General features: G+C 36.9%; 1 protein-coding gene across 1 annotated transcript in view; it reads right to left on the bottom strand.

Annotated features, from left to right (window-relative positions):
- Window positions 1–17,291, bottom strand: part of VPS35L (VPS35 endosomal protein sorting factor like) — a 54,392-nt gene extending 37,101 nt beyond the window's left edge. The window contains exons 1-13 of the mRNA XM_082490854.1: window positions 17,145–17,291; window positions 16,681–16,803; window positions 16,308–16,332; window positions 15,181–15,257; window positions 13,598–13,726; window positions 10,255–10,339; window positions 9,224–9,283; window positions 7,197–7,293; window positions 6,733–6,780; window positions 5,611–5,704; window positions 3,311–3,388; window positions 2,812–2,934; window positions 2,046–2,092 (exon numbers count right to left, since the gene is read on the bottom strand). Of these exons, the coding sequence (XP_082346980.1) occupies window positions 2,046–2,092; window positions 2,812–2,934; window positions 3,311–3,388; window positions 5,611–5,704; window positions 6,733–6,780; window positions 7,197–7,293; window positions 9,224–9,283; window positions 10,255–10,339; window positions 13,598–13,726; window positions 15,181–15,257; window positions 16,308–16,332; window positions 16,681–16,803; window positions 17,145–17,288 (1,130 nt within the window). The 5' untranslated portion in view covers window positions 17,289–17,291. The remainder of the gene's footprint in view (window positions 1–2,045; window positions 2,093–2,811; window positions 2,935–3,310; window positions 3,389–5,610; window positions 5,705–6,732; window positions 6,781–7,196; window positions 7,294–9,223; window positions 9,284–10,254; window positions 10,340–13,597; window positions 13,727–15,180; window positions 15,258–16,307; window positions 16,333–16,680; window positions 16,804–17,144) is intronic.
- Window positions 17,292–17,988: the final 697 nt, after the last annotated feature.

The following is a 17,988-nucleotide window of genomic DNA, read 5'->3' as shown; positions in this document are numbered from 1 at the left end:
AAGAAAAAAAAACCCTCACACATTGAGCTTGCATTGATGAGGAGTAATAGTGCATAAGCTAAACAAGGAAACCTTAAGCCATCAGTTAAGGAAAAGGTAACCCAGCTTGTAGAATACTTGCTCCGCACAGGTTTTTTGAAGCCATCATTTTACCAGAAGTTTGCTAGAAAGATCAAGTAAACCAGCACTAGCTGACATGTTTAGAAACTTACTCTCTCTTTTTAAGCACAGTTCAGAAGTATACTTGGACACGGTAAATCTCTATTGAAGTTTTTTCTCACTGAATTAAAATATGTATGTGTTATAAAAGTGACATTTCTAGCAGCTGCGTTGTTAGGATTAAAATAAATCCAAGCAGTCATTATTATACAATAACTGGCACTGAAATATTTAGACATTTATGATTAATCATTTAGACCGTTATTTGTATTACTATCAAGCCAAAGTTACTGATGGAAAAGTGAACTCATTGCGTTAATGTAAAACCCAGTTTACTGATACTATTATGCAAACCTAAGAAACAAAATCTAGTAACATTCAAAAGGCAATTCCTTTGGGCAAACACAGCCATGAGTTAGCAGAGAAGCTGTTTCATGTGCCACTGTGGCCTTCACTAGTCCAAGACAGACAGTCTGAAAATGGGGCAGTTAACCTTGAGGGAAATTCTATGGAGTGCTTAAAATAGCCCAGCATCCTCTGTGTTTCTGACTGATCGTTAGTGGTCCCATCACAATTTGACTGGAATTTGCATTTTATCATTAGGCAAGTACTACCAGTTCACTAGATACATGCTTTGCAATACAGAGAACAGGCTGTCACTTTTCGCTTAGATGGTTGCAACATAGTTCATGGAACACACTGAGATTATTTAAAGATTTATATACTGATGCCTCTTACTTTGTAATATTTTGACAGTCATGAGAATATGTAAAAGCACAGAACTCCACTTTAAATGAAAACTACTGTGCTTTATACATCATCTAAACTGGATTACTCAACTTCCCAATAAAAGACACGTGCCCAAACCATTTCTTTAACCCCCCCTCTCATTATACTCATTTTGTCCTTCCTTCAAAGAGCAAAAAGGCACAAAGAGGAGGCACCTAGCCCATCTTTACAATAAGAAATGCTAAAAGGTGATTTAAAAATAAGTTCCACAAAACAACACCTATACAAAATAATTAATAGAGCAGAGTACATGGATTATTTTTACCCATATTATACCCTCTGACGTAGTAGTATCTTCACATCATATTTTTTAAAATCGCACTTTCCCCACACTCCTTAGCTCAGTCACATAATGCTAATGCTGGCATTCCTCATCTAAGGGATTAGCATTATTTTAGCTCCTCAGCCACTGCAGTATTGGACTGTGCAAAAGCACATCAGAAAAAAAAGGGCAGCTGAAAACTTTTGCAGAATTCACCCTACCCACCCAATAAAATGAACTGAAATTAGCTCATCAGCAGGCCAAATTGCATTCACACAGCTCAGAAAGTACATCCAAAACTTTCAGACCATCTTCCTGAACTACTCACTGAAGGCTATTAACCTGCACACAGACTTCTAGGAGACATTTGGGATACTCATTTTAATATTGAAAAAAGCAGTTGCCTAAATATTACCATCTTCCAAAGGTGTCAGCTGCTTTACAACTTCCCTTGCAAAAGGCACATATGGGCTGAGTGTAACCAGTGGAGGCTAGGGGGAAGGAAGGGGAGGAAAACAGAGAAAAATGAAGCATAACGAGGGATCAGAGACGTGGCTGATGGAGAACACATTACGTTTCCTAAACTTTGACTTAGGAGCCAAAATGCAGCAACCAAGTTAATTAATTTAACTTTTGCTCTACAAGTAATCTACCATATTTTAGAATTCATCTCTGGAAAATAAATGTTCATAATCGTGATTTAGTAAGCTACTGGGAGAACAAAAGCTATATTATGCATCCAAAAGTGTTTTCAAAAGGGAGAGAGATAATGTTATTACAGGGACTCATGGGTACTCATTACAGACTTGCGTCTTCTACATTGTGCAATACTTACTTGTTCCCCAATTTTTTGCATCTCTCCATCATCTCAGTAAGCAGAACCTGGAAGAATCACTTACAAAAATTAGAGAGTAGAGACTCTGCAAATAAATTCAGCTTTAATTACTGTAGTGAAGTCTATTAAAAGCTGTTTTAATTAGCTACCCAATACATTCCAATAATCCTGCCTTATCCTGTATTTACAACACAAGAAAACAATGGGTAGTACAACATAAAAGACATGTACTGGAATAGGTACAGTGACATTTTAATCAAAAACATCATTCTATGAAAGTCAAATTTGCAATCCTTCAGCCATGCCGTTTCTCAAAATAATTACTATTTGCCACCAAGGTCAATTACCTCCGGCAGCAGAGGTGAAGATTATCAACTCTTTGCTGCAGAAAGCAAAACAGACTGACTGAGATTAAAACAGCCTGTTGACTATGTTAAGCAATTACAAAGCTACAGTTTACTCAAATCATTTTTCTATCTGTATGACAGAAGAAACTAATGAATTCAGGAAATAAAGATTAAACTAGCTAAAGGACAACAAGAAACAAACAGGAATACTGCCTATGAATTTAAAGTGGTCTAATTTGAGCTTTGTGGAAATGAATGTTCTTTCTGTAAAGGAGAAAGAAACAAGTAGTCGCATCTAGGCTCTTTATACTCGCTTTCACACTCATGAGAGTACTGACTCGGGAGGGGGGTTTAATAGGCAAAATTAACTCTTCACCCCAACACTTCCTTTAGTATCAAGCATTACCACGCTTATTTACCTCAGGAGCACGGTACGCAATACACTGTAAAATCCAGTCTATAGCAGGAGAATAGAGAGTCAAATACAAAGGAATCTCCACACACTGTACTACCAACTGATTCTGAACCGTATCCCCATGAATCTGTTGAAATAAAAGACAAAAACATGTTGCTGTGAAAAGGTATTTAACAGGAGCTGTGATAAACTGGACAAAGTTGTGTATGAATAGAAACGACAACAGAAAAGATCACAAAGATACACAGATATTCTGAAGCATTCCTTGCATGCTGGGGAAAAACTATCATGCTCATAGCATATCTTATTAAAGTATGGAAACACGCAGAATAGAGCAGTTTCAACTTATCAGAATATACGTAAAATTTCCCATACTGTATCTGGGTACAGGAACATCCCTAAATCTAGATTTAAGAACTTCAAAAGATTTTTTAAAAGTATGCAGTAATTTGGTTAAGGAGTGTATTTATGTGACTTTGTGAATAAAACCTCTATTTCCTTACTTGTTTAAATGTCAGAAGAAAGTCAAAGAAATTTTTGTTAAGGCTTTCTTTGAGTTGTGGTGCCACTTCCATACCAACCTGCATTAAAAGAAAGACATAGATTTTATCTGCATCTATCACCTACAATTCTCCTTCAAGCATAAGACAAAAATGCATTTTCCAGAGAAGTACACCTAGTCACACACATCAATCAAACAACAGTATTGAATCACATGCTTTCGACTGATTATTTCCTTGTTATATAGTCACATCGACTAACAACTACCCTGAGGCAGTTATAACTGCGTTTAAACATGGTTCTCCTAACACCAGCTCCAAGTATCTGTAAACAGTGAGGAAATCAATGTTTATCCCAGTGCTTGCAGTGCAACAGCCTATATTCGTTGTACACAGTCAGGATACAAGCGAAGAACATTTTAAAAGTCAGTCAAAGTTCAGAAATTGCTTAAAATCATGTGTATTTATTCCACAGATGGAATGAAGCGACGATCCCAAAGGAAAATTTTAATATATAGATAGATAGAGATAAAATATTGATAAATAATACAAGGTGATGCACAAACACAAGGCCTAGGGAGCAAAGCTGGAACGGCAAAGGAAACTAATCAATACAGGACTGTTTTCAATAACACAGATTAAAAATATAAAAACCTAAAAATGTGACATATTACTACAGAAAAGAGAAAGATGCAGAAGTGAATGAGAAGTTAGTAACAGACCGGGCTTAAGTCACATACAAACAAATCCAGCTCAACAGCTTAAGGTTCTCCATTTTTGGGAGTTCTTGGGATCCCTGAGCATATGCAATTCTAGTTGACTTCATCACAAAGCAGAGGTACCTCGCACAGACCGAAGCCAGTCATCTATCACTTTTCTTTATATATCATTTCCTTTCAAACGATGGGGCTAATGAGCAATGCATCACCTTGCTGTGTAAAGATCTGCTTCTTTGGTTACATGCAAGTGACAGTTTATTCCCACATTTTATATGCTGTGGCTTTAGACATCATTTATATCGATACTACAGGTTTTCTATTCAAGAATTTTTATTTTTTAAAAATCTATTTTCATTATCTTCATTGTAAAAGTATTAATATTGTTTCAGTAGCTGGAATACAGAAGATTAAATGCCTTCCAATAAGTTTTCTTATTTTAAACAGAAGTCGGGATTTTAGCAGCTAGTATTTATTCCATGAAAATTTTCACTATTTCATATGATCATCTTTGTGGACAAAAAGGAGCATGCTAAGCTCTTCCTTACTACATAAGTGCAATTACTATTACTAGATTATTAGGCCTAACTGCGCTACCATTATGCATCTCCTTTAGCTGTATCAGGAGCAGTAAAAGGTGGACTGTGCGTACAAACTGTGTCGTAAAAAACTTTCAGAAACCTTGCGCTATGTAGCAGGACTGATTAGGCCATGATGAAAATGACAGCATTATTGTATTTCAAGACTGAAATAAATCAAGCATCTCATTTATCAGAGTAAACCAGAGGTCAGCGATTACTTGCAGACACAGGAGCTCATATGCACATGCCTGAACAGTATACCACTGGACAGTTTATTCAAACAACAGATGTATGAAAACTGAACAAACTCGTTGCATTTCATAATGGCAGCTGATTTCATGCAAGTGTTGCTAATTAGCAATCCTACCATTTTCCAATTATAGTAGAGATCTTTGCCTCTACTTCAAAAATGTATTTCACAAATATTTTTCCACTATTGATGACTTTTTGAATCATTTTAGGGTCTCTTCTTGTGTAAGTTTATCTTGGCTGAGCTGTTAAGGTAACTGCAGGAGTAGCTGTGGATAAGAACACAGCCACACTGCGCAGTCAGACAAAAATCCACTGTCTGAACACTTGATAAAGTGTCTGCCCTGCCAAGGAGCCTCTGCCTGCCACAATATACTCCAACAGTAGGAGGAGGGAGATAAACTTAGGGGCAGTGCATATATTAACTATGAAAAGTAGCACCTAGTAATCAGACAACAGCACGTAGTCTCAAAGTTCAAACTCTCCTTCCACTTAGCTCCCTAACATTTTACCCTACGTGAAGATGAAAAACTGGCATAAGCAGCACACAGAATTATTTTACTGATTATAAAACACTTAAAGAAAGATTCCCCATTATTAAAACAAAAGAGAATTTTTGCTTTTTTGTTTGTTAGAAGAAAGAGAGGCTGCTGACTACTTCAGATAAAAACAGTAGTTAAAAGAAATTTTAATTTAGTGGTGGAGCTAGCTGCAGTAAATCCTTGATAGAGATTTGAAGTGTTAAATAATAGCCTACCCTGCAAAGGTACGCTCTTGCATAGACTGCAACCAGTGGATCTCCAATTCCTCTAATCATAGATGTTAACCGTGGGAGACATTCCGAAATTCCCCTGTTAAAATTTTTCAGAAATGAAAATGAGACTTAACAACCGATAACAGAATTCTATCACCAACTTCAGTAGCTGCCTTGTAGATTGACAACTAAGTGTGAGTTATAGAAACACCTACCAAAGATGAACAAAATGTTATTTCAGAAGCAAAATTCTGTGTGTATAGTAACACATATCCTATAATCAAATTGCAGTATTTGTCATTAGGAGTAGTGCAGACAGCCAGGTTGGATGCTTGGCTTGTAAAAGACAAGCACAACTGAAAAACTCCTCCTCTAGTTTGGAGGAACAGCAGAGCTCTAGAAGGGCTGTAATTCAGTGTGCAGAAAGCATCCACTTAAAGCAGAACTGGCAGAACTCCTTGTATGTCTCATTTTCCCACAGGTCCTTTTTGACAGAGTTGTACTAGTGCCTAGAGTTGAGGCCCATCAATTCCAGTAAAAGAACTGCTTTTTAAGGATAATGAAGTTGTCACTATAGTAGCAATTTGGCTTACAACATTCACTTCAAAATACAACTGAAAAAAGGACGATTACATGTGAAGGAACATTTTCAGCTCAGCAACTGACATTGTTTGGCAACATATAAAGCTTATACCAAAATTGTCAATAGAGAATGGTTCATTGCTCCTAAACTGTTTCTGCAACTCTCTGTCTAGCAATACAACACATCAGTATTTTCCTTTCAGTTTTCTATCCTGTCTTTTTGCCATACTCCTCGTCTCAACAATTCTGCTTCCCCCTCCACCATCTGAAGCCACCGGCCTTTAATTTGCAAACTCCTGATGTCACAATTATATGTATATTCCAAAACTGCAAGCACTATTGTATTTCAAACTGTACCACAATTCACCTTGAATTTATTCCATGGCATTCCCACCAAAACTCGAAAATTCCTTAGTACTGCTTTTCCTCAGACCTATTAAGACCCTATCCACCATTAATCATGGAACTTGCATGCTTAACTCCTTAAATTAGTTTATAAGCCTGCCCACTCACTTCTTTCCCACACTTAACATTTACTCTTACGTTTTAGATAGGAACTTATTGCACTTCAGTATTGCTGCTTCCACGTAACTAAAATGAAACCAAGTTAAGGAACAAAATTAAAATGCATGGCATTTAAAAAACACAAAACCAAACTTATACACCACATACATATTGAACAAACTTTTTCGAGGCATTCCGTAATTAATCTCACTACACTTTGTTGATTTTTACTATTTAACGACAAGATTATTACTGTTTCCCAAGTTCTCACACATTAACTACTTCATCACTCCCATGCTGCTCGTAGCCAGTAATTCAGCATTCGGTTTACTATGACACACTGCTCAAAATTAAATTTACAACATACAGCCTGAAACAAACAAAACAAACTCAGTATAAACATCAGATTGCTGTGGGTTTTATTGCAACGAATATGTTCAGTTTTGGAAAAGTCTGTAAAAAACTTGCAGACACGCTCCGAGAGTCTCAGTTGACAAGGATACAATCTGGGAATGAGTTCTCTGATTGAGGCAATCTTGAAAAACCAGTTTAAGCAAGTTTCTTTAGCCGTATCGTTAACACTCTCTGGAGAAAAATTATCTGGGGGAAAAAAAAAAAAAAAAAACCAACCCAGAAATAGTTACATTCTTTCTGGAAACAAGTTACTTTTAATTCTAAGTTTAAAATTGCATTCTCTTTCCTTTCAACAAGTAATTAGGCGCAGCATAATAAACAGGCATTATGTTTGATTCTCAGCTCTCTCTTGCAGCAGTAGGAGCTGAATACACAGAGAGCGAGAAGAGGAAACCAGAGCTTCCGTCTTGGATTAAGTAACATTTCAGAAGCTAAAGCCAAGCACTCAAACCTAATCTCAGATCTGCTACTTGGAAATCTAACTTCCACCTACCCCCAAAAGCAGAAATTGTAAAAAAAAAAAAAAAAAAATATAGGGAATCCATAACAAATACATGTATATAAATCTATAAAAAATGGATACCTGTAAGGGATTTAAGCACTCAAATTCTTTACGTTAAAAGGCTAATACAATTTTTTTTAAATATTACTTAAAACTATATTGCAAGCAGTGAGGAATATTAAACACTGACAGAACATTTGGTTTTATACACTAAACATCTAACACTGCAGCGCAGTTCTCTCCTCATGAGCTCTGCGATTATTTGTGTCAGCTGCCAGCAGGAAAAAGCCGCCACCCCGGGGTGGAACAGATGGGTTATGGTGACAGTGCTCCGGTCAGGCAGGCTTGCAGTTGCATGGCTAACTGCCCCTCTTTCTCTATACTGCCTAGAACAGAAGGCAAAACCAGGCTTCTTGGGATCTACCCAGGTCTGAGGCAAGATGGTTGGGAAGGGATGGGTCCTTCTCTCAGCCATAAAGGCACACGAGAAGCTTCTGCTGTGAATGTCTGCTTATAAACTCCTTGTGAAACAGTTTTACAATACCAGTGCTCTCCCATCCCTCCCCTAGAAGGCGAAAAGCTCCTGTTCCACAAGAAGGTTTCCCACTTCCAAGAATAAAGAAGCCACACACTAGATGCTGACTGAGCACAGGAAGATGTTCTTTCTCACTGAGGGCCACAGTTCTCATCCAACTTTGTTTCGCTTAGTTCCTGTGGGATGAGCATGGAGGTTGGGCCCGAAATCCCCGGGGGTTCACACTGCCACAGACAGCAAGCACAGCACAGATTTTCCTTCTCCCTCCCACTTTTACAGCTGATTGGGAAGTTCCCACCAGCAATGCCCCCAGTGCATGAGCTCAGCTCTCCAGAACCGGGGTAACTGTGACCAGCAATCGTGACACGCTACAGGAACTGTCTGCCTTCATTAACGTTTACAAGAACAGTTTATCAGAGCTGCAAAACCCAAATTTAAGTATTTTCTGTAAGCTTATTTCAAATTTAAATATTTGCTGGTTTCGGGCTTCTGGCTCAAATCCTATGGATTCAACTGTAACCTAATGGTACTGTTGCATTGCCAACTGCAGAGTAAGAATGTCTCATATTTCAAGGACGTGCGCTTAATACACTCCAAATTGCAAAGAAAAGCCTGTATTTCAATGGACTGTTTCGGTGCCTTCCTAAAGAAGTACTTCCATATACATTTGTACCGTAAATGTCAAATTAAACTTGTTACAGTGTTAGAACTTCAATTGAAAAAATGAAGTGCCCAAGTTAGAAAGATCTTATTGACAGCCTGCTGCTTCTTCCAAAATTCTTCCCTAATTAAAGCAAAACTATCAACAGTTTCCAACGTAGCAACAAAAACATCTATTTACCAAACACTGAGCTTTGTTTGTATATTCTTCACAGTTAAAATGTGAACTTGCATAAATACTGTGAATGGCGAAAGCCGTAACCAATGGATTTTAACTCTGTTAAAAACTAAAAATTACTAGATTCAAATCAGAACTTTTTTCGTGGGAAATAAAGTAGCACAGGTCCTATTTAACCTTTCTCAAATTAGTTCAGATATGATTTTTCCCAGGAGCACACTAGAAACAAACACAAAGTTACCTGGCAAAGAGACACGATTGTCCACGCACATTGATAGAATTCTTTCGTACACTAGTTTCCCTGTTAAAAAAAAACAACAACAAAACACAACACATTCATAACGAACTGTAAAACACAGCATGTTGATACAAAGGTTCCCTCTCTAACATAGGTTGAAATCAGCTGGAGAGAACGTCCCAGAACATGAACATTATGCTGCCCTCTAGTGAGGCTGAAATTAGCACTTCGCACACTATAAAAAATTTATCTGGCTCCCTTCAGTGCAGAGGTAGCACACAGGTCAGATTTCTCCCAGGCCAGGAAAGGACAGCTGGTGTCCTGGCTCTGCTGAGTTTGGATATTATGTTATCTTCAGCAACTTTCAGTAAGTAGGAAAGAGCACAAAGAGGAAGCAAGACCTGAAAGAACAATTGGACCTATGTCATCACATATCCTGCTAAACATCAAAATACCCTTCAACTTTGAATGCTGTTGTAAATCTTTTCCATAACATGGAAGAAAACCAAGAGAATCACATGAAGTGGACAACAATTTAAGTTAAAAGATCATTTAAAAATGATAAAAATAGATTAAAAAATTGAGTAACTACATTCTGATCACTGTGCAGTCCCTATTCAGCTAAAGAAAACTTTCCGACTTCTCTTCTTCAAATATAAATAGAATGAAATATCGAGTCAAGAGGCTGCCAAAACCAAAATATTTTTATAATAATGACAGTGTCTTTTAAATTTCAAAATGCAGAGATCATGATTTTTCCGAAGGTTTTGTTCTAGATATTCACTAATACATAAAGCACATTACTACAAAATGAAATATTGTTACTTTAAAGACTTCACTCATAAGAGTTTTTGAAAAAAATTATACCATGTTTATACCACTGGTGTCCAAATGTTTATGTTGGAAATATTCCGTGTTAAAACTGAGAGTAATTTCAGCATTTTTTGATAACTTGGATGTTTTCTAACATTTTAAAAAAATTAATTTCATCTTATTAACAATTGTGTAATAAATTGGGCACATTAGATACTTACCAAAAGTATCAAGGATATCTGTAATTAAAACAAATTTACTTGGATAAAACTGGATTACTGTTGTGTCTGAAAGAAGCTTAGAACACTAGAAGGGGAAAAAAAAACAAAGAAACATTTTTAGAGGACAATGCAAGTTTGTGTTTTTACTCCAGACAGGCTGGGACAGATTAATATCTCCAGATGCAAAGAACCAACATGAACTATCTACCAAAAAGCAGAAGAACCTCTAACATAACACATCACGGTAGTCTCTGTATTCTTCAGGTTACTCTTCATTTTCAGCAGAGCTAGTCACAGATCTGTTTCTCCTTTACACAAGGTAATCTACAATGCAGAATTTCAGCTGACCATGCAGATCTGTGCATTTGTTCAGACAAGACAAATCATCTCCTGGAAGAAGCATAGAAAGGCACTTCTTTTCTAGAATAACTTTTTTTAAGGATATTTTTCAGTTTCTCACTATCTCTTCTAAGCATCCATATCAAACAAAATTTGATCCAGACTAAATTAAGAAACAATTTTAACAGTTTAGCTAATGAGCTTTTCAACACATCTTTGCGGCTCACAAAACTAGTTCAACCATTTTGGAAACAGGCCGGCTCATCCCCAGTCAGCTCCAGGGAGGAATCTGTAATCAATCACCACCCACAGGCACCCAACAGATCGAGGCATTTGGCCTACAATGATGCCTAGTGAAGAGTCACGTTTGAAAACATATTAGTCAACTTAGTTCTAGTATCGTTGAATGTTAAGTCCAAGTACGAACGTGTCCATTTATGATATGAATTCAAAATACATACTAAGAAATTAAGATCTTTTTTAAATATTCAATTAAGTTACACTTAGTTTTCCACAATGGTGCAAAAACTGCAGACTGAACTCGAGTTAAAAACTTTGCCAGAAATTCATTCACAAAAAATCAACTTCCCACTGAAGAAAACAGGCAAATGACTGGCTGGGGAGAGAAATCCACCTCCTCCCTACTTGAGCCAAATGTGGCCTTTGAGCACGAGTCTTCTCTGGCCTCTATTTAAGACTGACAAGTACAGCATTTTCTGAGATCTCTGTCCTTTCTCTCTCCTTCATCAGGAGACAGTTCTTCAATCTCAATCGAATAAATAAAGTTCAAGTTCTCATTACATTCCAAAATTCCAGGAAGCAAACCAATACCCCACAAGACTGCTTTACTTAAACAAGAAAATCGTAACATTTGAACATGCTTAAATGAGGAGCACACTTAAGTCTTTTTGCTTTATTCATCTGGGAAGAACTTAAGAGCGCACCCAAAAGACAAGCAAGAGCATTCATGTCTTTCAACCGAAGCAGAATCCTCCCTACTGCATTTAGGACCTACACATACCACGAACACTTAATTACCACTTTTCTTAGAGCTCACATACATAATCAACTTACTTCAGCTTACACTAAGCAGCTCAGCTTATTCCATCTTGACAAGTAAAGTATCTTGTAAAAAGGCACTTGAACTCACATGCTATAAATTCAGACCCTGCCTTAACAAACAGAACTCTTCCTGTACTTCAAGCTCTGTAAAACTCGTGCACAGAGAATAACAGCTTCATTCCCAATGTCCAAATGAAAGATCTTGTGTAATTTCCTCGTTAGTTCTGAAATAAAGATAATTCTAGCATTCAAATGAAAATTTCTTTTTCAAGCCCAGTATACACTTCTGAAAATAACAACCAAAACAAAGGCCAAACTTACTCCTCATATTGCATACTAATCAGTATGTGATGATAATAATGATAGACTATGTATATAATCACAGATTAATGTCAAGAAAACTGCTTAGTTCCCTTAGGGGATACAACACTCTTAAAATTATGTTATTTACTAGGAAATATCACAACAATGGAAGTTCAGTCAGGTTTCTACCCTATCCTGCTTCATAAGTATAGAATTATTACTAGTTACTTGTAGTCTCCTTTATGAATTTTTTTTAATTCACTTTAATTTCCCAAACACCCATTTCATTCTTACCCAGTCTTTCAATTATGAGCACCTGCAGCATCAAGTTCAAGTGCAAAGTGAACAACACAATGACAACATTTTGAGATAAACATATGCAATTTTGAAATCACTTTCCTAAAAGAAGCACTGAATCCCATCTTAGAAACTACCTTATTTCAAAATCATTTGTGAAACCATTTGTGAAAGAACGTATGAAAGTATAAATACATAGATTATCACTGCATGTCAGACACTGTATATATATACACATATTAATGCACTGTAAATACAGTATGTTCATGTCCCTTTTCTTCTCATCAAAAGAGCTGTAATATTGTATTCTCTTTCACTGAAATATTCACACTTCACAATGCGATACATGGAATTTTTTTTTAAAGATTAATAGTGCTGATTTCATAGTATTACAATAGAACATTTGTCATCTGAGGTCACATACAATTTTTTTACCTCAGTTCACTTACGTTTCATTGCCTTTATTGTCTTTACCACAATTTAAGCTGAAATTACAGCAAACAGTTTTCACAAGACTATACAGCATGACAAAAAAAAAAAAAATCCTGACTTTATATAACCCCACTTGATGACTATTAGCATTACATCAGTTTTACAGCTTTTAAGGATGTCATTATCTCCTCTGTCCCCTGATGCACTTTGCCTGTGGCCTTTTTTAAAGACCAAGCCAAACAAAAGAGCATTTAATTGTCCCATTTCCCCCTGCCCCTCTCAAAGCCCATCACCCCAAATTAGTCAGAGGAATACTGTGGACAGGTTTAAAAAAACCAACCAACCAAACAAACAAACAAACAAAAAAACCCACACATCAAAACACCCCAAAAATATACATACACTTAAAAAATCTGGAGCTGTTTTCTGTAACTTGGTACAGTCCTAAATCAGATTATTCAATTGCCTTAGTAAGTTTGGATGGGGAAAACACAGACATTCAAAAAGCCATTCTGGAATTATCTAGGGTGGGGAGCAAGGGACATGTAATTTCCTTTCCTCTCCTCTTCCCCTTCTAGACCCTTCTTTATTTAGAAGGAGTTTCTATCACTACATGTTATTTATTCTAATTATCCTTAAACAGGTAAAATTTTCCACATCTGTCATTTGGCCACTGTCTTTAATGAGAATTTCATCCCACGATCCCACGTACCCTACTCAAAATCCATACGTAACAATGAAATTGCAAATCCAACTGTGGTCAGAAGCCATAAAACTCAAAGAAATGGATTTCCGTGAAGAACAGAATAACAGAAAAATAACAGAAACCCTTCTTTCCCCAAGAAAGAAATCGGACAAGCCACACCACCAAAGTCACCAGTTCTGTACAGAACAAAAATATAAAACTGACCTGGATGACTATTTTCAGAGCTTTTACTTTCTGATCAGAGGACCAAGCATCCTTTAAAGACTGGTTCAATTCTTCAATTCGGTTCATGTAATCTTGCTGAGTCAAATTCAACAGCTCTTTCTGTGATCCCTGGCAAGAAAACACAAGCCTACTTAATAAGAGAGGGAAGGACGGAAGGAGACTGCTGTTATTAAAGAGTCAACTCAGCAGGGGGGTGAACCCACAAAACTTACTACAGAATTCCCTGATTTTCCCTTCTTACCTTTGCAGCATTGATATTGCAGGTGTTTGGCACAGGAGTGCATCACAACTGCCTTGGTTTTCAAGAGACACACATGCTGGTACCCAAAGAAAGTTGTCTGCGAGGTCAGAAATGCCGGACTATTTCAGTGGTATTCTACTCACGGTATAATTAGTGAACTAGCACTATACACAAGCATACTAGCACCTATGTAGAAGTGGCATCAGAGAGAAATGAAACCTTTTGCCGCAATATCCCAGGAAATTTCTTTACAGCAAGAAAAATCTGGCTGTGTTCACCCTCAGTAAGAAGATAAAACCATTTGCATTTCATGCTCAGTACCAGAGTATGCTTGTGATGTCTTCCCAAAGATCTTAGAGACCTTATAAAAACATCACATATCCACAATAAACTAGTGAAACACTGGAAGCAGAAAAAAATTGTTTAAGCTTTAGAACCAAACTGACACAGGAACAAAGCGACCAAAAACGCATTTAGAAAAATCAGAAGTTGGTTCTGGAACAGTCTTCAATAGAAGTATAAGTTACATTAAAAACTACCTTCAGGATTAGTTTTGATGAGTTTACAGAACAGATTTCATAACATCTAAGCGTCTAGAAACAATCGTCAGTAAAAACAATGACAGAAGAAGAGATAAAATGTAAATGCAACTACAGTTTCACAAAACCGTACATATTTCCTTATGATAAAGGGTACTTTATTTTTCTACTAAAAGAATACAATCCTTTATTTGTGATATGCAACTATTAGAACTGTGCTGCCTTAGGCAACCTGAAGTCAGTTAAGAGGCAGAGGCTTCAAAGCAACATTACCCAAACCAATTCTAGAAGTACCCCACAGATTCAGGTTTTAGAAAAGTTATGGAACATCTCATCTTTGCACAGTAAAATATGGCAGTTTGAGAATAACTTGAGTACTCAGTATTTATATCGAGCATGTAAAGGTAACTTTAATTAAGCTCAGGTAGACAGTATGCAGCTTCTGCAACAGGGGCAAACAAAATTATCAGACATTAAGACTATTAGGCTCCACGCAGTTTTATAGCAGCTGCAGACCATACACAGTACCAAGGTAAATCAACATCTGTAGATCAGGTCAATTTTTAAATCACAATTTCTAGTGATACAAAAATATGATTCTGCCTCAATTCTGTAACAATAAGTATTGAAATTACTAGACAAATCCCACTGAAAGTATATATTTACCTAAATCCTGCATAAGCACATGCAGAATCAGGACCTTTTTTAAAATGTTTCATAAAAAATTTTTATTTCACAAATTTATTTCACTTTTTAAATGGTGATGTAAAAAATTTTCTCACCTCTTCCAGATCATCCAGTTCTTCTAACCTTGTCCTCACTTTTTCAGAAACTGCTGAGCCAGCAGTTGTAGCTTTTCCTGTAAAGAATTATAGGTTTGAGTTTCTTCAACATTTAAACACTTGGACTTCTAGAGGGAAACAAACCTGAAGGAGCTTGACAGACTCAAACAACTAGTCAGTTTCCATCTCAGAAGGCAAGTTGTTTGATTCATTTGGTGGCTATTCCTGAAAACACACATTTAAACGTACCTACCATTCATTCACTTTGAGTTGGGAATGACAAATAAGCAAAAGTGAATATATATGGATTTTCTTGCAAGTTTTGCTACTAAGGAAAGAACAACCGGGTAGAACCACAGGATAACTTAGGTTAGAAAAGCCCTAGAGGTCGGAGTCCAACTCTCCTCCTTCAAAATTGAACCTGCTTTAAGTTTTAAGAGGTTGCACAGAGTTATATCCAGTCAATTTAATGATATGTAAGGATGGAGATGTCACACTCTCCCCAGATATCCTGTTTCAGTGTTTGACCATCCTCATTCCAAAAAAGTATTTCATTTTTTTTCAGAAGTGAAATGCTGTATGTTTACTCATATATAAAAATTCTGATTTCCTATGCAATCTGCTACGACTACTTAGCCCAGATTTGCTTCACTAGAAAACATGATAAAATATTTAACATTTGGTTCTTTTTGAACACTCAGCATACAGCTGAAATTTCACTTTCATATAAAGAGAATAACTGAACAAGTTCCCAAGGGACTTGTTTGCTTTCCCTTCCAGCAAGCAGAAGAGTTGATGAACATGATCCTCAAAACATCATTGCTCACTTTAAATGGCAGAAAGTTTTAAGCTACAGCGGAAGGCAGTGAATTCCATTTCCTTCCACAACACACAATCGCAAATTCATTAGCCTACAGGAATACAAGACAAGGCTGTTGACTGGCTTGTTTTCAATAATTATTTTAAGCAAAAGTCCAGCAGAAGTCCTATTCACAAAAAAAACATAGATGCAACCATATGTCAGAATGGGAGAGGACAGGAAAACACATTTCAACTATTCTTGACCACAAACCTGAGACTGCACCCTGCCTCAAGCAAAATCCGTTACTGCTACAGAAACTGCTTACCTTTTTCAGATCCCATGTACAGATTCTGCGAAGAAACAGAAAAAGCAGACTTTTAGAAAACACGTACTCTCTAGCATTCCAAGAATGCACAGGGTAATTACACTGCTAATTAAGCCTCGAATTGTTTAGAAGTAGACATAAGACCAGAAGTTATTTGCACTGTTACAAAAAGATAAAGTGATGGCTTCTAAGTATGAACAGACTTTTGGACTCGGCTCCAAAACAATCATTGTAAGTGAGAGCTTGTGGTACAGCTTTCTACAACATTGAAACTGAACCAGTATTTACTCACGAAATAATTACAAAACAGCAACATCCAAAATCCACTAAAGGCCTAGTACAAATAAACAAGACCAGAGAATCTGTCACTTACGATAGAGAGCTTCTCTGTTGTTGTGTATCTAGCAAGGATTTCACCACGTTTGTTTGACCATGGTTCAAAGTCACTTCCTACTGCTGAGCTGTCATCTTTATCCCGTTTCTTTCGTGTGCTATCCTATGAGGAGAGTACGATTGCAAATGTTAAATACAAGTCTGGAAAAAAAAGAGAAGGCTGATAAAAGTCAACTTAATGGTTCACAGGCTAACTGATCCTTCCAAAAGTATAGTATTAACAAAAAAAAAAAAAAATCCATATTTAAATAAATGTCAACATAAGCCAGAAAAATGTAGGTAAATAAAAAAGAATACATTATTCTATTAATACCATATGTTTCCTATTTGCATTCATCTCTGAGTTGGTGAGAAAAATATATTTTATCCAGGGTTAGCTTTGTAGCTTTGTTTTGGTTGTTTTTTTTATTTTACTTAGTTGAGATAACTCCCCTCCAGTCTTACCATGGTAGCAGTAGTAGTCACAGGATCTGCAGCTGCTGCAAATAATGACAAGGGATCGGTACCATCCAATACACTGCTCAATGGATCCATCATAGAACTAGAAGAAGAAGAGGATGTAGAAGAAGTACTTCCTTTACGGTTCATTTTCTTGGTCTTGGATTCAGTAACCTAAAAGGAAAGTTCAAAACTGTTAAACAAAAAGGCCTTCTCTTCACCCTATTTTATTTAATAAACCATCAAAACATCTTCTACTTAAATTGTGCTGTTGCAATGAAAGCAAGGACCAACCAACCAAACTCTTTAGAACGAGCATCAGCATTTAAATTGAAGCACCTCCTTCTTCCCTGAATCTGGAGGCACTCTTCAATAGCATTTTCATTACTTGTTTTTTTTTCCTCTTCCAATTCTAGGTCTACCGAACCGTAAGAACAACCACTCTAAATTTCTTTCTAGTACTCCTCCTCTACTTAATTACTTTTCTCCCTCTCCTCCAACCTCTTTCTTGCTATTTGATTTCCTCTGCCGGACTCATAGAATCATAGAATTGCTGAGGTTGGACGGGACCTTTAAGATCATCAAGTCCAACCATTAACCTACCCTGACAAAAACCACTTCTAAACCACGTCCCTAAGTACCACTTCTACCCTATTTTTAAACACCTCCAGGGATGGCGAATCCACCACCTCCCTGGGCAGCCTATTCCAATGTTTAATAACCCTTTCAGAGAAAAAATGTTTCCTAATATCTAATCTAAACCTCCCCTGATATAACGTGAACCCATTTCCTCTCGTCCTATCACTTGTCACCAGGGAGAAGAAGTCAGCCCCCACCTCTCTACAACCTC

Source organism: Vanellus vanellus (genome assembly GCF_965231255.1).
Source record: "Vanellus vanellus genome assembly, chromosome: 14".
NCBI lineage: Eukaryota > Metazoa > Chordata > Aves > Charadriiformes > Charadriidae > Vanellus > Vanellus vanellus.
This window is presented reverse-complemented; position numbering and strand designations above follow the sequence as displayed.